We start from the raw sequence: 23,813 nt of genomic DNA, 5'->3' as shown, positions 1-23,813 counted from the left end.
GTGAGACACTTACTGAATCTGGGGTCACCATGTCACCCACTTTGCAAAACACTGGTCTCTAGGCACAGTATTTTTATTATTTTGTATAATTTTTCTTTATCTCCTGGCATTCCCATGGAGGCCCTTTCTCATTTTTCTTCCTGTGAAAGTGAAATAAAGACAACGGAGTCTATAATTTCAGAGGTCTTGAAATTCTGTTGTTCGTACCGCCAGTTAAAATGATATCTGAATTTTTCGTTGCTTTCCCTTCAGCAGAGTTTCATTTGCTAAAGATCTGAGACGCAGAGAATTCGATCCTGTGGGCTGATACAATCGTGCTTAATAGGTACAGATATCTCCTAAGAACCCTCCTATCTCGTGGCTTTAAATTGTTCAGGATTTTATAAATACCATAACCTCAGCATATTAAAACATTAAGGGATTTCTTCAGATTCCCAGAGCCTTGAAGTTAGACTATGCAAATATGTGCGAGTGTGTTTCCATAGTGCGGAATAAAAGTTATGGCAGGGGTTTTCAGAGCAGCATCACTATAAGCGTCGCTCCTGCCACTGCCTTTCACAAGGGCCCACTTGCTGTGAAATATTTTGAAAACCGAGCTGAAGTGAAGATAACGCAGAGCGCAAACAGGCGGAAATACGAATAAACTGAGCGTGGCTGGCAGAAACAGTGAGGTTGGCAGTTTCCGCAAAGGAAGAGAAGGCTTGGTAAACCTGGAGGAAAAACCCGCCCAGAGCTGTTGTTTAGAAACCTCCCCACCTCCGTTTCCCTTGCCCCTAGAGTGGGGCAGCTCCCCAGAGCCGAGGAAGCAGCCCCCCAAAACCGCTTCCGCAACTGCAGCTTCCCTTCTCAAGCCCCCAGGGATTAGCGCCTTCTGAGGCCACGATTCCCTGTGACCCAAAAATAACTACACAGATAGGAGAGAAAGGTCCAAAGATTGAGGCACAAGGAAGTACTCAGTTACCTCCTTATCGCTTATAGCCAGAACGCTGGAAACCTAACCCCGCGCCAGCCTTTTATAGAGAGTCCCTCGAGCCCCGCCCTAGCAACTTCTCTTAGCAACGCCTCGCCCCGGTGCTCTGCCTTCTTATCGGCCTCTGCCAGGCCCTTCCTGTTCCCCTCCCCCAGTCAGCTTTGCTCGGCTGCTTCAGGTCACGTGACTGTCCTCAGGGGAGGGGAGGGGCGGGCAAAAGCGTGAGGGGCGGGGCGCTGGGTGAACGAGCTTACGTCATCAAGATACGCCGGGTGGGTGGTGGTTCTTAGCGCTCCTGGGAGTGTCGAGGTTCCGCGACTGGGTGAGATGGCGGAGACGGCGGCACTGGTGTGGCTTCGGGGCCCTGGCTTCGGGTGCAAGGCGGTGTGGTGTAGTTCGGCCCCGTGCTCCGTACGAGATTTTATCTGTCGACACTGCAAAGATCAGGTGAGGTTTGTGGTTCCTGGAAAGAAGAGGACAGAGGAGGTCAGGGGCAGGAATAGGTGCGGTGAGGGTGTGTCGGGGGGGAGGTCTATTTTGGGGGTTTTTCAGTTTTTGAGGCTGAGGGTTCCTCAGTTTCAAACTGATAATGAGGGCTTTCGTCGCTTTTGTTTTGTGATGGTTTTGTCCCAGAGAAGGGAGAAAAACCCTTCTGCTCACAGGCGCTATAGTCCGGCCCTCAGTCTGGACTAACAGACCCTTTGGTATTATTCTCTTCATCCGTAAAGGAGGCATTTGGCCCAGATGATTTTTAAGGCTCACTTCCTTACGTTCACTCTACGGTTATGTGACGTGCATTTTTGTCCATTGATAACACAGCCCTGTTAGCTCCATCCTAGAGAAGTATGTCATATCCAAAGGATGATTGAGAACGAAGTGGATCCTTCTGGTCACTGGTCGTGGCCAAGCACTCACATAGGCCCTGTCGAGAGCATGATCTTAGGGCCTGTCATTTAGACGATTTCATTAATCATACGATGCTCTTATTTGTCCAGGCGTATTTTTCAAAAACTTATAAAGTTACACATGTGTAGTTTACTTAATTATGACGTAAGCAAGCTTTTACCAACTATAAGATATTAAACCTGTTATTTAAAGAATTAGATGCTCTTCTTGAATCTAATTTTAATTTTGACATTTGACCTCTTACTCTATTTTTCTTTATAAGCACACCTCCTCCGTGTTTCCCTAGACTTTCTCTGGTTGTAATTTATGAGCTTAACACATGTTAACACTGCAGTCTAAACCACATCTTTACTTGGACTGGTTCCATGAAGAAGCAGTGTCTATTTGCCAGTCGTGTAGTTTTTCAGTTTCCTGTTTTCTTCCTATACTTCAGTCCAGTTTAACTGCTGTCAGAACTGACAGTTTCCATCAGTTTGCCATCTGAATGGGGAAATCTTTTCCAAAATAGGTGGATTTTAATATCTTTGAAAATAACTCTTATCTCATGAGTACAATTTTCAAACTCATTGACAGTTCATCCAAAGTGGGACCAGAAAAATTTAGACCTTAATTATGAGGAGTCTTGGAAAAAATTTAAAATAAGAAGAAATATGAATGAATGAATTCAGTCATATACTTAAGAAGCATGGCCATAATAAGTATGAACAAAACCACAAAACTTATAAAAGGGCATTTGATGAGATACTGGAATAAATAAAAATAGCGCAGTTTCACACCTGTGCCTTTTAAAATAAAACTAATCTGACACAAGATAAAGTTGGTGTTAGTTCTCCCTGAAGAAGTGAAAAATCAGCCCAGCGGTTCATTAGGCTGGGATAACAGACATAGATAGAGCCAGCTGCAAAGTCAATATAAAGTGTTTCTCTTAAGGACATGTTGCAGTGGTGAAATGTCAAAAATCATTTCCTTGAAAGGCTACTTCTTTTTCATTCTTTTCGAAACCTTACCTTGAAAATCATAGATTATAAGAATAAACTGCTGTTTGAAGTTGTATCAGTAAGAAGCATCCCACTCTTGCCTTGAGAATCTAAGTTTCTTTGATGTAGAGAAGCACTCTTGATTTCCAGGTGCAGAGCCTCAAATTAAGGGGTTTCTAGACACAACATTGCACATTTATTTTAGCTTTGTAGTTTCCGAGGAAACAGGAGCCTGGATCTCCTTCACAGTCTAGACCTGGTATTGTCCCTGATACACACAGCTCTGCTTTATTGTGAGCCTTTGGAAACATTGTTTCATTCAAATTTTATCTAAATTCCACCCTAGCCCCCAATCCTATAACTGTATGTTTTTATTTGTTGGTGAGACACCTCATGATTCCTCTGGTGTGCAGTCCCTCTCTTGTAGTGAGTCAAGAAATTTGATTTTGTTTTTCTCTGGTGGCCTTGGCTGATTGGCCCAAGACACATATAATACTTCGTGTTCGATATGCCTTATAAAGGTTAAAAACAGTTAAATTGATTCTAAATTTTCTGTTTTTTTTTTTTTTTTCCTACTAGAAAATTGACAAGAATCTTAAGTAGAAAAATGCAGTTTTGGTAATCAGTTGTGACTAAGCGGTTCTGTTCAGAAATGAAGTATGATGTGTAATCTTTCTGCCTTCATATTAAAGTTTTTTGAAGTTATTTAGGATTTTAGAAATACCATACTCATTGGATATACAAAATATTAAACTAAAGTGGCTCTTAATTTATAAACATTAAATATATAGAAGGTATATTACTTGTCTCATTTAATTTTGCAGCTTTTTAAAGTAAACAGGATTTTATAGACAAGAATCATCCTTCATGTTAATCACATCATTGTATATGGCCTGAGTTCCCTTCTCTCTCCTGGTACTATATTTGCCTGGGAAAATGCCAGTCAGTCTAAATCCAGCTCTCCACCTATTTTGAGTGGCATCTAGGCAGTGACCCTGGAAGGGGAACTAATGTCTCATGACAAATTCACATACACCAGCCTTAGTGCTGCTTGGCAATTCTACTGTAATTGCATTTGGATTAGAGAAATCCGCTGGATTGCAGGACTGCTGAGAATATTGATCCTGCTAGCCCTTGGGCAGCTGGACAGAGCCTGGGTGTGCCCAGAATCTCAACCCATCCTTAGTAACTTTGCTCACACTCCCCAGGGTGTCATCCAGATATTATTTGTGTTTACCGTGGTATGAAAATGATTGAGAGGCACAGCTCAGTTCATCACTTTTTCACTCTCCTGGATTACTCTCTCACATCCTCTCTCTTTAAATCTCCAAGACTTATTCCATCTCAAGGACAAACTCTGTATTCAAGCAGTAAGGACAGAATTTTCCTCTCCCCACAGCAGTGCTCTGGTAGGTACCTGCTGTATATTCAGCCTTCTTGTGTGTTACTGGGGATGAACTGTCATTATTTTACAAGTAATTTGCAGTTATCTTCTACTTTGTAGAGTAACCCCTCGTTCTCACCTACTGAAAGACTTATTCGGCATTAGTGCTTTCTCCCCTGTGTTTTCCAGTGTTTTCCCTTTTTCCTGGATCATTCCTACCAGTGGGTCATTCCTACCAGTGTGCAAACATGAGCCCACATCCCTTCCAGCTATTGCTTTATTTTCTCTGATTTTCTTGATTTAAAAAAATATGCTTGAACATAATTTTTTCTCCTTTAGAACCCACTCTAGTTCAGCTTTTCTGTTCCCATCACTTCACCAGCTCTGTGTCATGCTGGTCAGTATCTTCTGTGTGGCAGTATCCAGCGATCAGTTTTCATCTTGCTTGGCCTCAGCCTCAGTTTGCACAGTTGACCATTCCCCCCTTAATACACTTCTCTCACTTGTGCATATGACACCCTCAGTTCTCTTCCATCTCGCTGGCCTCTCCTTTCCAGTCTCTCTTGCTGCTTCGTCCTCATCACTCTGAGCTCTCATGTTGGAGGAGCCCCTTCCTCATCCCAGTGGTTTTGTCCATACTCACAGCTTTCAGTACCATCAGTGTGCTGATAGCTTTCAAGTGTTAATCTTCAGCACAGACTTCTTCCCCAAACTCCAGACTTGTATAACACCTGGTCTGCTTGGCATCTCCATCTGCTTGTGTAATAAACATCTCACACTAAAATATCCGAAACGAGACTGATTTTCTCTTTCAAATTTCCTTTTCCCTCTTAATAGGTGCCAACTCTATTTTTCCATTTGTCAAACCAAACTTCTGGAATTTTAATTTCTCTATTGAGCACACTCCCTTTACTAGAGCATTAGCATTTTCATTCAGAGTGTCCTCAGAATCTCACATTTCTCTTCTACTCTGCTGCTACTGCCCTGGTACACACAGAAATGTCTCACCTGGATTATCCCCATGATCTCTCTGCTTCTGTAGTCTTATTTTTACAGTTTAACAGAGTGATCCTTTAAAAGCATGACTGATCTCAGTTTGTTTAAAACTCTACAGTAGTTTTATTCAGAGTGCCATCCAGAACCCTTACAGTCGTTTTGAAGGCCTTATCACTCACTCCCCTTTGTGTACTTCATTCCAGCCATGTCAGCTGTGTTGCTCTTCCTTGAATACTCTTAAGCTCATCTGTGTTGCAGTCTTTGCATTTGCTGTTGCCTCTGGAATGCTGTTCCCCCAGACAACCATATGGCTTATCCTCTCACTTTCTTAAATTCTCTGCTTTCTCTGACTGACCATATATATTAACTAGATTAGCACCACACCTATCCACATATCTTAATCCCCTTTACCCTGCATTTCACCCCTTGACATAATATATAATTTGTCAATTACATAATTATATCAAACGTAATATATGTTTGTTCATAATTTGTCTTCCCCCACTAGAATATAAGCATCATGAGGCAGGATTTGCGTTCACTATGGTATTCATGGTAGTATTCCAACACTTGAAAAGTGCCATGCTCATAGCAGGCAGCTGAGTGAAGGAATGGGTCCCGTTAAAATAGCTGTGTGGTGTGCCTCAGAATGAATGTTCAGAGTTTCCACTTCAGGAAGATGCCAGAAATGCTTTTTTCCTTTCTGTTTGTATTTAGATCTCTTTATTCTTCATGTTGCAGATTTAATTGTCAACCTCCGATATAACCTTCTATAAGTTCCATATAACTTTGGAGAATACTCCTCCGTTGTGTTATTTTATGGCATCAGAAACTTGTTTAGGGGCTTCCCTGGCAGTCCGGTGGTTAAGACTCAGAGCTCCCACTGCAGAGGGTGTGGGTTTGATCTCTGGTTGAGAGCCAAGATCCTGCATGCCAAGTGTTGAGGCTAAAAAAAAAGAAGCTTGTTTAGAAAACCTTACGGTATTTATATTTTCTTTTCATCACTTCATCTGAGAATTTTTTTGAAATACATAGAGTGGGTTTGGGGGGGTATGTGGGCTTCTTCAGAGATTGGCTGGAACTCAGGGAGAGGCTGGCAGAAGAGATTAATTACCAACTGCCAGCTGATTCTAAAACTGTTAAAGCTTATGTAAGAGTATTAAAAACCATATTTTTGTCTCCTCCTCTCCCCTCTTCTTATCCCTATCTACACTTTTCAAGATGTCACTTTTAAATTTGGGACCACTCAATGTTCAACTTGGTATTATTTTTAAGTCAGAGGAAATGGGACTGTCAGAGTTAATAGATCTGAGCCCCTGTAATCTTCCACCTTGACTCCTATTTCCTGTTAGAGAACGAAAAAGAGCAGTTTTAATTTTCACCCAAGAGGCAAAAAGTTCTTTATATCATGATTAGGTAGGTATTAGGAAAAAGTTGTACCTAGAATACATCATATAAAATGACTTTTTTCTTTTAGTGGTTTTCATTTTTTTTCAATTCAGCAGATATTAATTTATCATATCTACTAACTCCTTGTAACTGAAATAATAAAAAATAAGCTAGGTCCCTTCCTGCAAAAACACTTGTCTCGGAAACAGCATTGAAAGAACCCCTCATTTGTCTCTAGGTTGTTCCAGTGGAATGCTTCTTTGTGAAGTGCAATGGATCACTTGTTAACACCAGTGACACAGTGCAGCATGGAGCTGTTTATAGTTTGGAACCAAGACTTCGTGGTGGAAAAGGAGGTAGGACGTGAATGTTGACGGCTTAGTAGTAATATATCTGCATTCTGTGGCCAGATGTATTAAATTAACAAACTCCTTGGAATCTGTAGTGTACCAGCCTTGGTCTGTCTTATGAAGTCCTTTGTTAATTTACCTAGTTTTGAATATTTTCTCTTTTATTCTTTTTGGGGAAGATACAGTATGATAAAATTCCTACCTTCTCTAGCCCAGCCAGATCACTCTTAGGCACCCTAGGCTCTCAGTCTTTGGGGAGAATTAGATGGAGAGGTGATGGCTGTTCTGTCCAGTTTGCTGATGAGTGTTAGAACAATCAAATCTCCTTTTGCTGTTCTCAGCATTTTGTTTGGTTATTCTAGTTCCACGGGAAGTCTGATGTCACTTTATGAAATACAACTGTTTACAGATTGAGGTAGATTAAGGTCATGGTTGTAGTAACTCATTTTAGAGAGAAAACAAACTAAAAGAGCAAAAACTGAATATGAACAATTCTTGGTATTTCTCCTGATGGACTAACATATAGTTTTTAGGCTTTCTCAAAGTCTGTGGTGACTTGGTTTGGTTTTCAAAGAACTAACATCTCAGATTACAGTCATCCTGCTGTTTGAAATTCTGTCAATATGGAGCTTTTTGTGTCAGCTAGTGACAGATGAAAATTGCTTTATTGCAAAATCTCATCATATAGTTTGTAAAATTCTTAATTGTGGAATTTGGGGATTTCTGTACTAGGTATAGCCCTCTAAAATAAGAGAAAGTGTGAAAAGCACAAGATTGAATCACGTTTATCAGTATTCTTACCTTTGCTACCTGGGTTAGAATCTTGATGCGCATTTCCTTTAAAACTGAAAAGAAAGTAGAGATCACCTTTACTCTTATGATAATCTTATAATAGTACTCTTTTCACAAGTTCGGCTTTTATCCATCCTTGAATACTTAAAAAAATTTATTTATCTATTTTAATTGGAGGCTAATTACTTTACAGTATCGTGGTGGTTTTTGCCACACCTTGACATGAATCAGCCACGGGTGTACATGTGTCCCCCTCTCCTGATCCCATCCCGCTGGGCTGTCCCAGTGCACCGGCTTTGAGTGCCCTCTTTCATGCATCGAACTTGGACTGGTCACCTATTTCACATATGCTAATATACATGTTTCAGTACTATTCTCTCAAATCACCCCACCCTCACCTTCTCCCACCGAGTCCGAAAGTCTGTTCTATCTGTGTCTTTTTTGCTGTCTTGTATATAGGGTCATCATTACCATCTTTCTAAATTCCATATATATGTGTTAATATACTGTATTGGTGTTTTTCTTTCTGACTTACTTCACTCTATATAATACGCTCCAGTTTCATCCACCTCATTAGAACTGACCATCTTTGAATACTTTTTAACCTACTTTCTTCAAATACATTTGTTTAGGTTTTGGCTCAATGCTCCGAGCACTCGGTGCTCAGATTGAAAAGACAACCAATCGAGAGGCTTGCCGGGATCTCAGTGGAAGGAGATTACGAGATGTCAATCATGAAAAAGCGTAAGATGCCCACCTGTTTTGTTTTTTAAAGAGACGTAGTTTTTTGTTTTTTAAAGAGACATTAGTGATGGCACACACACCACGCATATCAGAAATGTAAACTTAAAATACTTATGCTCTAATTTGTTGTTACCAGACTTAACCTTTTCCATGACTGAATAATTATCTTTGGGTTTTCATCAAGTCCATAACAGTATACTAGTAAGCATGGCACACCTTTCTGAGGGACTATCACAGGGTGAATAAGAGTGCAATAATTTGTATAGGTGGGGTGTTACCTATATAAAAGTATGTGTGTATAATTTAGCCATTTAGTTACGTCTCCTCTTTCCCATCCCCAGAATGGCTGAATGGGTAAAACAACAAGCTGAGCGAGAAGCTGAAAAGGAGCAAAAGCGCCTGGAACGACTGCAGCGGAAGCTTGCAGAACCCAGGCACTGCTTCTCCAGCCCCGACTACCAGCAGCAGTGCCATGAGATGGCCGAGCGCCTGGAGGATTCCGTCCTCAAAGGTGAGGAGGAGGGTTCCTTTGTGCCATCCGCAGGCATCCTGGAAGCCAGCTGTTCCACACCAAGGGCAATTCTTGACCCTTCTTAGGTTATAGACTTATGAGAATCTGATGAAGCTATGAAATTTCTCCACTCAGTAATGAACACAGTATGCCTTACTACATGGAGGGGAAAAACCCACATATCCACACAACATTTGACATAGTTGATCCCTGAGCTCTGGGGGCTCATGGGCCCCAGGTAAGAATGCTTTTTGTGCTTCCTGGGAATAAGCTAAGTCTTCAGGAGGTACCAAGACTCCCACATATTTGCTTTCAGTTTTAGGTCCCCTTTTTATTAAATGGTTTTTAATGGGAATGATTATTCTTAGCTTTTATGTTTTAGCATCAAAAGCATTATGCTAGGACTCAGTGCATTCAGTTGGATAAGGAGGAGTCTTTTCCATCAAAAGGGTTATAACATAATAGGGGAAAGATAGCTGTATACAAATAAGGGGATGCATAAGGGGCATAAGGGGGTCGATTGTTAGGTTTGAGGAGTGTTAGGAATGGATCTGTAAGCTTCAAAGTTACAAATTGGACATAGTGCTTTAAAAACCTGGTTTAAGAGCCAAAATGGTTATTTTAAATCTGTAAATTTAAGATTAGTCTCATTTTAACTGGATTAAATTTTGGTACGCTGAGAAATTTAAATCTAGAGCTTTAGATTGCAGCTCTTTTTGCAATCCAGATTATTTATAAATTCTTTAATTAAACTTAGTCTTGATAGTAGAAACTGAGTTGTTAAAATTTGTGGCTAGGCATGCAGGCTGCCTCTAGCAAGATGGTATCGGCAGAAATTGGTGAGAGTCGGAAACGGCCAAACAAATCAAAAACAGATGGAGGAGCCAGTACAGGGAAAAGGAAATGCTTTTGGTAAGTACGTTCATTTTCATTCCAAATAGATCTTTGAGGACTGAATAAAAATATTTTTTTCTTTCTGTTTATCCCTCTAGAATATCTTGTTCTGAAACTTACCTACTATATTTCTTCCTTGTCTTATCTGGTATAAACACACTTTTAAGTAAAGTCTAATGGAAGCTCAGAAATTTTCCAGAGTATTTCAGATCAGGTTTCAGTGATTCTCACATTATACACATTAGTAATGGTTTCTGCCATAAGTGCCATTAATAGAATCTAAGGGACGGTTTGTTTGCCTTCAGTGAAAAATCACACAAAAAATAGCTTTATACTTGACTGTTAGACGTTGAAAGAGGTAACTTTCAGAATTCCAGGGGGAAGCCATGACTTTAGTTTCCAAGTTGTCCTGTTTTCTCTGGTTTTTCATAGTCATCACTGAGGTCTTCTGTCACCCTTCCAGACCTCTTCATCACTTTTGCGCTTGTGGGTGAAAAGCACAGCAGTACTTTTTCTTAACCCTTTTACTCTTAGTTCCTCCTCCCTTCCCAGTTGGTCCTCTGGTTACCAGCTTAGTTCTCTTGGGCCAGATTCTAGATGATGATAAGTTGAGTTGGATCTTGGCTTGTTTGTTGGCTTCCCGAAAGGTAATTGTTAACTAAACAATATTTAACTCGGTCCAGCATAGAATTTTTTGTGTTCTTTCTGAAATGGAAATTAAATGTTCCTGAGAGAAAATGTAATGGTATTTCCTGTGGGTCTCTTTTTTAAAGCCAGGTTTATTGATATATAATTTATATACAGTAAAATTCACCCTTTTTGAACAGTTCTTCAAGTTTTGAAAAGTTTATAATACATAATTATGTAAGCATCACCAAAATCAGGCTGTAGAATATTTTTGTCAGCCTCAGAAGTTCCTTTGTGTCCTTTTGCAGTTAATTTTCCTCCCCCCATCTCCACCCCTGTCAACCACTGATCACTAGCCTGATGTTTGTTCCTATGGTTTCTTTTTTTCTAGAATGTCATATAGCTTTTTGCGTCTCTTTCTTTTTTTTTAATGCTTCTAAGAGCATTCGTTATCAGGTCTAAACTATTAAAGTATTAGCAAGGAGGTATGTTTCCACGGAATTACTTCACAATGCATTCCTGTAATACAGCCAAGAGATGCACACACATCAATCAGTTCAGTACAGTCGCTCAGTCATGTCTGACTCTTTGTGACCCCATGGGCTGCAGCACACCAGGTTTCCTTGTCGATCACCAACTCCTGGAGCCTACTCAAACTCATATCCATTGAATCGGTGATGCCATCCAACCATCTCATCTTCTGTCGTCCCCTTCTGCTCCTGCCTTCAACCTTTCCCAGCGTCAGGGTCTTTTCAGATGAGTCAGTTTTTCGCATCAGGTGGCCAAAGTATTGGAGTTTCAGCTTCAGCATCAGTCCTTCCAATGAATATTCAGGACTGCTTTCCTTTAGGATGGACTGGTTGGATCTCCTTGTAGTCCAAGGGACTCTCAAGAGTCTTCTCCAACACCACAGTTCAAAAGCATCAATTCTTCGGCGCTCAGCTTTCTTTATAGTCCAACTCTCACATCCATACCTGACTACTGGAAGAACCATAGCTTTGGCCAGATGGACCTTTGTTGGCAAAGTAATGTCTCTGCTTTTAAATACGCTGTCTAGGTTGGTCATAACTGTTCTTCCAAGGAGTAAGTGTCTTTTAATTTCATGGCTGCAGTCACCATCTGCAGTGATTTTGGAGCCCCCAAAATAAAGTCTGTCACAGTTTCCATTATTTCCCCATCTATTTGCCATGAAGTGATGGGACCGGATGCCATGATCTATCTTAGTTTTCTGAATGTTGAGCTTTAAGCCAACTTTTTCACTCTCCTCTTTCACTTTCATCAAGAGGCTCTTTAGTTCTTCTTCGCTTTCTGCCATAAGGGTGATATCATCTGCATATCTGAGGTTATTGATATTTCTCCTGGCAATCTTGATTCCAGCTTGTGCTCCACACATCAGTGGTTATCATCAAAATAAAAATATGAACACATCTACGTACATCCCTCTCTTCCTTCTGTTCCTGTGCTGCCATCCTAAATGAACAAGTCCTGGCATATATTCCTCAGAGACGGTTTAATCCATGTTCAAGGTGTTTTTTGTTTTGTTTGTTTAATCAATTATAACAAAAATATTTACAGATTGGTTAATTCAGCAGCTCTAATTTTTATCGTACATTGTCACCTCTGGACATCTAGAAAGCCTTGATGTTGTAAAATAGTGTACCTTGTCTACAATAAACATAGGTACCTTATAAAAATGCACATACAGACCCATGGTTATAACTTAAAACTGTCTTCTAGATAATGGAGATATTAGCCAAGAGCCCTTCCCGTCACCCTGCCTTTTACTCCTGTCTTCAGCATTTCAGTGACTAAGTAGCAGATTACATTTAGTTCCAAGAGGTGGATTAACATACATAGTCCCAGAAGACACAGCCCTTCATTGTTATAGGAAGGGCTGGGCCTTCTTTTTTCACTTAGCATAGTGCTTTTGAGACCCATATACGGTGTTATATGTATCGACAGTTCATTCCTTTCTACCGCCAAGTGTTGTTGCCTGGTATGGCTGTACCACAACCTGTTTATCCATTCTTTAGTTGTTAGGCATTTGGGTAGTTTCCAGTTTGGGGCGATTATGAATAAAACTGGATTTTCTTTTAACTGTTCATTATTTTATCTAATTTCCAACAGTTAAAATTCATACAATATTAGGAAAAAGGCTTTAAGCAAAATCAATTAAAGAAAGTCACATTTTTTAAAGAGAGATCCTTAGGATCTTTGGAATGTTGCTCTCAGTCTCCCGGAAATTTTTTTTTCGTTCTGTTTATACCTTTGGGATATCTTGTTCTGAAACTTACCTGCTCTCCATCTCCATCTAGCAGATATCCTTATTCAGAGTCTGTTTCCTGAACTAACTGCAGCTCTCTCTATTTTCTTTTTTAAGTTGAAGCTGTAAATGGCATTAAATCTTTCTATTACTTTCTGATAGGATGGGCATGGAAGGACTAGGGACTGCAGAGGGGTCCAGCTCTGAGAACTCTGATGACGACAGTGAAGAAGCACCGAGTACTTCTGGAACGAGCTTTCATGTTTCTCAAAATGGCTGTGGTGGTGTTGACAGGGCAGCTGAAATTCCTAGTAGTTCTCAGCAGGCAAGAGTATTGAGTACTGACTGTAGATCACCAGAAGAACCACAGAGCCCTTTGACTGACTCTGGGAACAGTATTTCAGAAGACTTGTGTGCTGAGCTGGGGGAGACACCTACCCAGGAGTACATGGAAAGGAAGAGGGCTGTAGAAACAGAGAACACCCAGGAGAAAAAGGAGGCAGAGGGTAAAGAACCCTTAGAAAAGGAAGCAGCTGGAGTTGGACAGAATACGGAGCAAGAAACAAAAGAAATGGCCGATGGGGAAAGAGCTGCCAAGGGAGCACCTGGAGAAGATAGGCAAAACATTGCTGTTGCCAAGCTGGAGGCCAGCCAGTCAGGAAACATGGTGAGTAAATTTTAAGAGTCGATGTCTAAAGCCAAGTCAGTTTTTTTTCCTTAAACCTTTTATTTTGTATTGGGGTATACTCGATTAACAGTTTTGATAAATTCAGGAGAGCAACAAAGGGACTCAACCATCCGTATACATGTATGCATTCCCCCGCTAACCCCCCTCTCATCCAGGCTGCCACATAACACTGAGCAGAGTTCCATGTTAAAGCCAAGTCAATTTAATCTCTGCAGTAGGTCATTAAAATGAAAACATGTGCTTTTCCCCATCAGCTGCTTAGTGGAAAGGCTTGTTTAATAATCAGAAGTCAATGATAGTGAAGCTTGTCGTATCTCCCCCCACTCCACCCCCCAAAAGAAAAATCCTTGGATTTTTTGTTTTTAAGCTGTGGAATTGGTATTATTTTGCCACTAGGTGGTGTCCTTGGTTCTATATTTCATCAATTCTAGGATGCACATTTTTCGCATTTTAATATCTCTGAGTTTGGATATATATATCACATTACAGTTTACTTGATATGATTTATTCTTTCTTAATAATACAGGCGGTAGTAAGGCACATTATGATAGATGGCACTTTTAGATTTGATGAAATGTGCTCATTTTCCTGTCACTACATTTCTTGTTAGTTTTTCTTTCTCAGGTGAGTTACTGTTTGAACACAGTTGTCAGTTGAATGTGAAGACCTTTCCTGCAGAAGAGGAGCAGTTCCTTTTAAATTTATCATTAAATCTTAAGCCTTACACTCAGCTTTTTAAAAACTTATTTTCATTATGCATGCTTTCCCTTAAATAGTTACTTGCTATCTTCAATGGACTGACTTCCAGCAAAAATCTTTAACGTTTATTTTTCAGTCTAATGATTTCCTTTTTAGGACAGATGAAACCTGACTTGGCTTCCTTTGATAAACAAAAGCTACCATTATTTATTTAAAGCACCTTCCCTACTCCCAGGAAATAAGCAGAAATGCATATATTGCTCTTTCTAGGGGAGATAGTGAAATTTTTTGAGCTAAGGGCTTTAAATTGACCCTCACACCATCTCTGGAGTTGTAAGAATGGTCAGCTTTTACGTAACTCATATGTGCTAGGAGTTTATCCTGAGCAAAGTCTTAGAAAAATGAAAATAGAATAAAACCTGATTTGACTTTTAATCTTTGAGCTTTTAACTGTGGAAATTTTGTTCTTGATGTAGTTGTAGCTGTTGTATTCATAATAACTCTGTGCAGCCATGTGTGATTCTTCAAAAACACATAGTGGGTTAGGATTTGGCCATGTATAAAGAAGTCAAAATTCACTCTAGAAGTCTAACAAAATAACCTTTAAAAAAAAGAGATCAACTAGAAAGATAAAGAATTTATCTATAGAGTTGTTCAGTATTTTTGAACAACTTAACTTTGAGAGAATTATTATCCTTTGACTATGCTGACAACGGTTTGTCTAGTCAAAGCTGTGCTTTTTCCAGTGGTCATGTATGGATGTGAGAGTTGGACCATAAAGAAAGCTGAGCACCAAAGAATTGATGCTTTTGAACTGTGGTATTGGAGAAGACTCTTGAGAATTCCTTGGACTGCAAAGAGATCCAACCAGTCAATCCTAAAGGAAATCAGTCCTGAATATTCACTGGAAGGACTGATGCTGAAGCTGAAGTTCCAGTACTTTGGCCACCTGATGCAAAGAACTGACTCATTTGAAAAAACCCTGATGCTGGGAAAGATTGAAGGCAGGAGAAGGGGATGACAGAGGATGAGATGGTTGGATGGTGTCACCGATTTGATGGATATGAGTTTGAGCAAGCCCTGGGAGTTGGTGATGGACAGGGAAGCCTGGCATGCTGCAGTCCATGGGGTCACAAAGAGTCAGACACGACTGAGCGGCTGAACTGAACTGAATATGTTTTTTAAAAAACTCCTAAATAAAAAAACCTCCTAGGTGAGGGACTTCCTGGTGGTCCAGTGGTTAAGAATCTCCCTTCCAATGCAGGGGACATGGGTTCAGTCCCTGGTTGGGGAACTAAGAACCCACATGCCTGAGGGCAACTAAGCCTTTGGCACCACAACTAGAGAAAGCGGATGTGCTGCAACAAAAACCCAGTGCAGCAAAAAAAAAAAAAAAAACAAACCCAAAATCCCTAGATGAACACTTTCATTCTTGGCAGAGCATCCGTCATTAAGAGTATTTAATTTTGTGTAAGTCTATAAAGTTACTTGGTTGATAGAACAATTGCAGGTCTTTTGAACAGCATTTAAATTTGTCAGGTTATTTAAGTGAGAACTTTAATAATCATGATTATTTGATTAGAATAGAAAGCTTAAGATTATGGGGTTAGGGAACTTCCCCTGGTGGTTCAGTGTCTAAGACTCCACGCTTCCAGGGCAGGGGCCTGGATTCCATCCCTGGTCAGGGAACTAGATCCCTCACGCCACAGTGATGAAGGTCCCATATGTGACAACTAAGACTTGATGCAGCCTAATAAATATTTTCTAAAAAGATGATGGGGTTAATATCAGTAGATTGTTAGGCATAGGATTCTCATTAAAATGAACCTTTATAGGATGCTGCTTTTTTCTCCAGTCGTAGTGGGAAGGGTAGGTGAGGTAAGTGAAGTATGTTTTGCTGTTTGAATTTTTACTGGATAAGTCAGAAAAGTTATTTTCATACATATTAAGATTTATCTGTTTTGGAATCTTATAACTTAAGTTGTTGTTCTGAATACCTGTTTCTAAGTATATAGATAAAAAAATGAATGTTTACTTGAATTGAGAACATGTATAGAATAACATGATTATTAGCATTCAGCAGTAAGATATGACATATTAAATGAAAATTTCTTGAAAAATAGGATGTCAGTGACAATTGAAGAAAATTTTAATTAGAGACAAAGGAATGGACTGACTTAAAATTTCTTTTTTTTTTTCTTTTTCTCAGGGTATCAGTCAGGAAACTTTAGATTTACTGGCAATCAGTTCTGTTGCAGAAATGGAGTTGCTGGGCTTGGAGAAGCTCAAGTGTGAACTCCTGGCCCGGGGACTGAAGTGTGGAGGCACTCTCCAGGAGCGGGCAGCGAGGCTCTTCTCTGTCAGAGGACTGGCAAAGGAGCAGATAGATCCAGCTTTATTTGCCAAGCCTTCAAAAGGGAAGAAGAAGTGAATTTCATCAGAGCTGATTTTCTGTTTCTTTACAGTCTAGTGCTTATAACCTGTATAATGCTGATTCTTGAACGTTATTCCTTTTGCTATTAAAGGTGACTTTTTAATAATCCGGTTCTAACTACCCTCTTTTTCATTATTAGATTTATGGAATTGTGAAACCATCTGAGTGTGAAGATTTTTTGTGGGAAGCTTTTTTATAGCTCATTTAAAAAATAAATATAGGGCTATTCAGAGTTTGGGTTTCATTTTGTGTCTTTTAGATAAGTTGTACTTTCAAAGATTTGTGGACATAAGATTATTCGTAATACAGTCTTTTCTGTCTTTTAATATCTGTAGGTGCTGTAGTGGTAATTTCTCTCTCATTCTCATACTGGTAATTTCTGTTTTTCTTGATGAGTCTAGGTAGGAGTGTATTGTTCGTTGATCTGTTCTCAAAGAACCACCTTTTGGCTTTGTTGCTTTTTCTTAATTGTTTTTAATTTCATTTATTTCTGCTCTTTATTCTTTCTTCTACTTTGCTTGGGTTTACTTTGGTCTTTTTGTTTTTCTTCTTAAGGTACGTACCAAGTCACTGACTAGACTTCGTCTAGTGTAAATATTTAAAGCTGTGAGTTTTTCTTTAAGCACTATTTTGACTCCATCTCAGAATTTTTGATATATTTTCATTTTCATTCAATTTTAAATACTTTCTAACTTCCTTGTGAAGTCTTCTTTGACCCATGGATTACCTAGAAGTATGTTGTCTAATTAGCAAATTTTAAAAGTTCAATTTATTTAAACTAAAAAAAAAATAGTTTACCCATTTCTCCCACCCTGTACTCCCTGCCTCTGGCAACCATCAGTCATTTCTCTGTATCTATGAAGTTGGGGTTTTTAAAAAAAAAAAAAAAAATTTTTTTTTTTTTTAGATTCCACATGTAAGAGAGGTCATATAGTATTTGTCTGTATCTTGCTTAATTCACTGAGCAAAGTGCCCTCAGGATCCATTCATATTCTGAAAATGGCACAACTTAATTCTTTGTTAGTGGCTGAATAATATTGCATCGCATATATTGTTCATTAGTCATCCATTTATGGGTACTTCGGTTGTTTTCATATCTTGGCTGTTATAAATAATGCTGCAATGAATATGGGAGTGTACATAGCTTTGCACGTTTTTGTTTTCCGTTTTTATCTTTCTTTCTTTCTTTATTTTTTTGCTGTGCCTCATGGTTTGTAGGATCTTAGTTCCCAGACCAGGGATTCAAACCCAGGCCCTCAGCAGTGAAAGTGCAGAATCCAGATCATGGGACTGCCAGGGAATTGCTTTTTTTTTTTTTTTCCAGTAAAGAGTGGGTGGATGGTGCCCTTTCTGAACCCTCACATATCTGGCAGTGTTTCCTGTTACTTTTGCATATGTGATAACCTTGACTGGATATCAAAGCCTAGTTTACAGTCTTCTTTAAAAACAATAGCTACTTGCTGCTGTTTTCTGGGATATAATGTTGCAGTAGAGAAGCCTTTGATTCTGATTTTGCGTTTCTTAATGTGAATTTTTTTCTTGAATAGATACTGCTTTTTATTTATGCTCTAAATTTTAAAATGTCGCCATGTTATTTCTAGGTATGGTCTCTTCCTTAATATTTCTTAGTATTAGGTAACTTTTTTGCAGTCTAAAGACTGGCCTTTTAATTTTACACCATTATTTTCCTATTTTGATGATTGCCTTTATTCTGTGTTTCCATGGAACCTGATTTTTGCTATATCCAATCTGCTGTTTACCACTCTTGTATTTGTAAACAATTAGGCTTTTCCCTTAGAAAATCTTTCTTTCTTTCAGATTAGTCCATGCTTACTTGCTTCTGTTTTTAAATATGTTCTCTTGAAACTTAGTATGCATATGCTTTGGGGTCTTCTATGTTTTCTGTTTCTCTTTCATAAGGGCACCTTTCCTCTAATTCCTCAAATTGATTTCCTTATACTTTCTCAGTGTTTTAGTGTGTCTGTGTGTGCATACATTTAGATCTTCTAGGACAGGGTTAGCTATACAGGAGATCTACTGGGGGCTGGGAACTGGTGTAGGAGAAGGCAGGGGAGAAGCTTCAGGTGTCGGTTTGATTACCATAGAAGGAGAGGGAACAAAGGAGGGTTAGTTAGGTAGGAAGAATCTCGGACTACAGTCCAAGGAAGGTTGGGCCAAGCACATGGAGAGTTCTCAAGCCACAGTCATCTGTGGAATCCAGCATCTTGCTGAACAGGCCTGCCTTACTCTCTCACTGCACCCATCGGCCAGAAAGAGTCCCCTGGAAGTGAAGGTTGGGGTGGATCTATGGATCCAGAGGGGCAGCCAATGGGACCATCGGTCAATGATGTTCTTCACCAGGGGATCTGAAGGGTATTTATTCGTGGTGGTTTTTTTGGCTCAGGTAGTTGAAATCATTTTTCTTCAAATTACATGGGTACCTGTGCAAATATATATTTTTAATATTTATCTGACTGTGACCAGTTCTTAGTTGTGACAGTTTGATCTTTGTTGTGGTATGCAGGATCTTTAGTTGTGGCATGTGGGATCTAGTTACCTGACCAAGGACGCAACTCGGGCCTCCTGCATTGGGAGTGCGGATTCTTAGCCACCGGACCACCAGGGAAGTCCCCTGTGCAAATCTTAAAAAGCACATTCCAAAGGGAAAGTGGAGAGTTTAGATTTAGTGGAAGATTTACTTTGTCAGATTAGAGGTTCTTGCATGTGTGTGAGATTTGGGCAGCCGTGTCCAGAGACTTTCATTTCTGTTGTGGCAACATGAAGTTGGCTGCTCAGTGCCCCTTTCCCGATTGGCATGGTTATGCCCTTCAGTTGCCAGTTCAAGCTGTGCTCTGCTTCATTTAGGGTGGAAGTGTGAGCAGCTCTCACCCTGTTCCCCACAGCATGTACACCTTCACTGGCAAAGTAAAAAAAAAAACCACATAATTCTGAAATTGTCCCTTGAAGCACTGAAGGAAGTAAGGAGGTTCACAACGCACAGAGACTGACTGTCCTGAGAGATTTGTGGCTGTGGTTTGTCCAGCTTTCACTGGTGCATGTGTGGGATGGTAATGGGCTTCTGTTAGGGTTCATTTCAATGGCTTAATCTATCCCCCCTGCTTGATTGAGAGATAATTGACATACATCACTGTTTAAGTTGAAGACATACAGCATGATGATTTGATTTACATATTTTGTGAAATGATGACCACGATAGTTTTAACTAACATCTGTCTTCTCAAATATACCCAATAAAAAGCAAAAAGGAAAAATACTCTCGTGATGAGAACTCTTAGGATTTACTCTCTTAACTTTCCTACGTACCACTTGATTTAAATGTGTTTCGTGTGTACAGCAGAGATTCAGTTATACATACACATATATTCATATTTTTTTAGATTCTTTTCTTACATAGGTTATCACAGCCTAGTACTTTTTAATCTTAAAAGTATGTACCTTTTAACTATCTTCCTCCAGTTCTCCCTTCCCCACCCTCCACCTCTGGTAACCTCTCTTTTTTAATGAGTGTGATTTTCTCCGTAGGGTTCCACGTATAACTGAGATTATGAATTTGCCTTTCTCTGACTCAGTTTTACTTACTTGCTCACAGTTCGATTTTGAGGTACTAACCTTTCCCCTCATTTCTCGTACTACAGAGCTTCCTTGTATTCCTTTAATCACTTCCGTGGGGATTGGCAAGAAGGGGTTCAGTGTGTGTCCTCAGTTGACCACCCTGAACCAGTCTCTGTTAGTGGATTTTCTAAACCAAAAGTGCCTCCCAGAAAGTTCAATGATTTAATAGCAGATGTTAACAACTCTAGGCTGCCTCTGATCAAAATCAGTAAGGTGCCAACTGTTCAACTTCATGATGCTCCTTGTGTGTCTGAACTAGCACATGGAGGAGGTGGCTCTGTGTCACTTAGGTCCTTGCTCTCAGCCATCTGTCGACCTGTTTCTGGGGAGAAGTCTGATTCAGGTCTCCTTTCCTTCACAAGTAGTAAGGAAAAGAAGTGAGAAATTGGGAGTGTAGACAAATACTGAAAACAGGCATTCAGTACTGAGAAGGCCCCCAGGGCTTGGATATCTCAGTTTACAGCTAGATCACTTGCTACACTTCCAGGGTAGGAATGACAGTCTAGGGAGGCCTGCCAGGTCTCTGCCTGTTGAAGTTCTCATCTTTCCAGACAGCTCACATTACCTCCAGCAACTGTGGGCCTCTGAAAGGAAACAGTGGGCTCATCTTAAGGGTTTCTTCTGCAGACCTACAGTTTCTGAACATTGTTAATTGTGCCCATCTATCAGTAAAATATTTGGGGGTGTGCACCCCAAACGATATCACTCATTTATTTAGAGCTCCATCGGCCTCTGACTAAAAAGCCCAAGGGCTTACTTAACAATCCCTGGCAACCCCTTCACAGTCTATGCTCTCACCCGGCTCTGACCTTGTCTACTGCCTCGCTCCATCTCAGCCAAGGCAGCCTCCTTGCTATTGCTTGGACAAACTGAATTCACCAAAGACACTGCTTCCACAGTTCTGCACTCACTTCTTTCTCTCTGGAACATTCTATCTCTGGTTGTCCACAGGTGTGCCTCTCACTTCTCTAATTTAAAATAGCAGCTATTCCTCCCCCGACAGACATCCCTATCTTTCTTTCCTGCCTGTTCTTTTCCATAGTACCAATTTCATGCTATATATTTCGCTTGTTTATTACATGTCGTCCACCCCCCGCCGCCCCCCCCCCCCACTTACCATAGAGATAAGCTCCATCAGGGCAGAAATATTTGTTTTGCTAAAGCCTGGTACATAGAAGCTGCTCAAAAAATATTTACCGAATGAATGAATGTACTACTTTCCTAATATGATGTGTTTTATGAAACAAACAGAATTCCAAGTATATTTGCCATCCGTCAGTGTATTGCATGGCATATCCTTTGAAACCTTTGCTTGTAGACTTGGGGTGCCTTTGAAGGTTGTTGTGGAAAATGACTGGAACTGAATATTTTATCAAAATAAAATACTTTTATATTTTATCAAATATTTTTATATTTTATCAAGTATTTTGAATAGTTGAAGTCAGGGCAGGCAGGGCAACGCTACGGAAAGGGATTCTGTTGCTCAGCACCTGCCAAGCAACAAAAACGCTGCCAATTTGTGGAGGAAGAAAGGACTTTTCCTGTTGCCAGTAGAGGGCGCTGGCCACCAACGAATGTGAGCAAGAGCAAGGGCAGGAAGGGAACCCGCTCCGAGGTGAGGTGACGCAGATAAATGGCAAATAGAAGGCAGCTGGCCTGATTTGACCAGGCTCTGTCCTTTCTGATCTGGGATTCCCATATTTCACTTCAGCTTTCACTCTACCAGGTGTGAATAAATCATGTATAGGCTTGCTGAATGAGGGCTTCGCCGGTGACTCAGTGGTAAAAAATCCGCCTGCCAAAGGAGACACGAGTTCAATCCGTGGGTGGGGAAGAGCCGCTGGCGAAGGAAATGGCAACCCACTCCAGTATTCTTGCCTGGAGAATTCCGTGGACAGAGGAGCCTGGCAGGTTACAGTCCAAGGTATCACAACGAGTTGAACACGAGTGAGTGATCAATCACTCGCGCACACACAGGCTTGCTGAATATCCCAGAAAACTGCTACTTTTCAACGATCAGCTCTTTGCTAATCACTTGCTGCTGTTTTCTGATGGAGGAATTTGAGTATCCAATTTGAGTAACAACTGCTTTGTTTTTGTGTTAAAAAAAATTAGGGGGACTTTGCTGACGATCCGGTGGTTGAGGCCACACCCCCGATGCAACGGCACGGTTTGATCCCTGATGGGGAAACTAAGATCCTGCATGCTAAGTGGCGGAGCCTAAAATTTAAAAAAAAAAAAGGAGAGGCAGGCACAGCTGTATTTTGTACACCTCTGCCATATTTATTTCTGCTGGCGTCCTCAGGTCACTTTAGTGGGAACTGTGTGCTCTGCCCTTACGCCAGCCGGCAACAGAGGCCTCTGCCCATAGCCCGTCTCCTCCCCAAACACAGAGACACGAGGAAATTTACCATCTTCTCTTCCTTCTCCCTGCAGAAAGGTTGCAGGGAGATTTGACCACAGACTAAGAGCAGACAGCACAATGGGGACAACACGGAGACCTCAGGCTGTGAGCGGGGGGGAGGGGGGGGGGGGGACAAAAACCCCTCCTCTGCCCTGGAAAATCAGAGATAAGTGGCTACTTCTGTTTAAAGTCAGTCCCCAAAGTCACCCTAAGTAGTGTCGAGGCAGACGGGGGTCCCTTAGAGAGGCAGACGGGGTCCCTTAGAGACACCACTTCCCTGGGCTCACTTGATGGAATTAGGGAAGCTCCTTGGAGAAGGAAATGGCAACCCACTCCAGTATTCTTGCCTGGAGAATCCCACGGCCAGAAAATCCTGGCAGGCTATCGTCCATGGGGTTGCAAGAGTCGGACACAACTTAGCGACTATGCCACCACCACCTGGGACTGCCTGGAAAACCGCAGTGGGCACAGCTGGGCATGGGGAGGGAAACCCAACAGGCAGGCTCCTGGGGAGCTGGCCGGTCTGCCTCCTTCTCTGTGGAGCCACCACAGGATGCCTGGATGATCAGGGTTCTGTGATTCTGTGGCTCCTCAAGAGCTGTAATACATCCCTAGGCTCCAATTTTGTCTTTATTTAAATAGACTTAGTGTGCATGTCAACTGATGTTATCAAAAACAAATATCAGGCCTTTGACTTTGAAAGCGATTTTATTTGAATAAAATACTATCTCTTTGAATATTGAAGTTCTACATAAGATTCAGTTTATAAAAACAAGGTTTCTTGATAAAGCAATTTTGAAAGCTTTGAGACATTAATTCTGTATATTGGTATTTTGGAAATATGATTTTTGGATAAATGGATAGTCCAGAACAGAGTAAAGTGGGGGAAAAAAACAATGAAAAATGACCTTGCAATGTAAGAATGAAATATTGTAACTGTTATAATGTTGAAAGAGACCAGACATAAAAATGGCATTTACAGATTACAAAATTATTATGTAATTTGTGATTTTATAATAATGTAAAGACAGCTTATCTAGGAAAAAAACGACTGGAAGGAAACACAGGTTAATGTTTACCAACATGACCACTGGAGGCTGTGAAAACAGATTACTCCCTGCTTCTCCCCAGTCTCATGTATTTCCTAAATAT

The 23,813-nt window shown here is 40.5% G+C and overlaps 1 protein-coding gene across 1 annotated transcript; it reads left to right on the top strand.

The window, feature by feature from the left end:
• The first annotated feature begins 1,254 nt into the window (after nt 1–1,254).
• SDE2 (SDE2 telomere maintenance homolog) lies at nt 1,255–16,839 on the top strand. Its single transcript, XM_052653945.1, has 7 exons — nt 1,255–1,417; nt 6,861–6,978; nt 8,397–8,508; nt 8,850–9,019; nt 9,817–9,931; nt 12,966–13,470; nt 16,400–16,839. Exons 1-7 carry the CDS (start codon nt 1,298–1,300, stop codon nt 16,619–16,621), a joined length of 1,362 nt encoding a protein of 453 aa, XP_052509905.1. The 5' UTR covers nt 1,255–1,297; the 3' UTR covers nt 16,622–16,839.
• The last annotated feature ends 6,974 nt before the right edge of the window (nt 16,840–23,813 follow it).

Source organism: Budorcas taxicolor, chromosome 16 (assembly GCF_023091745.1).
Source record: "Budorcas taxicolor isolate Tak-1 chromosome 16, Takin1.1, whole genome shotgun sequence".
NCBI lineage: Eukaryota > Metazoa > Chordata > Mammalia > Artiodactyla > Bovidae > Budorcas > Budorcas taxicolor.
Note: the sequence above shows the minus strand (reverse complement) of the source record. Positions and strands in the feature narration are given on the sequence as shown.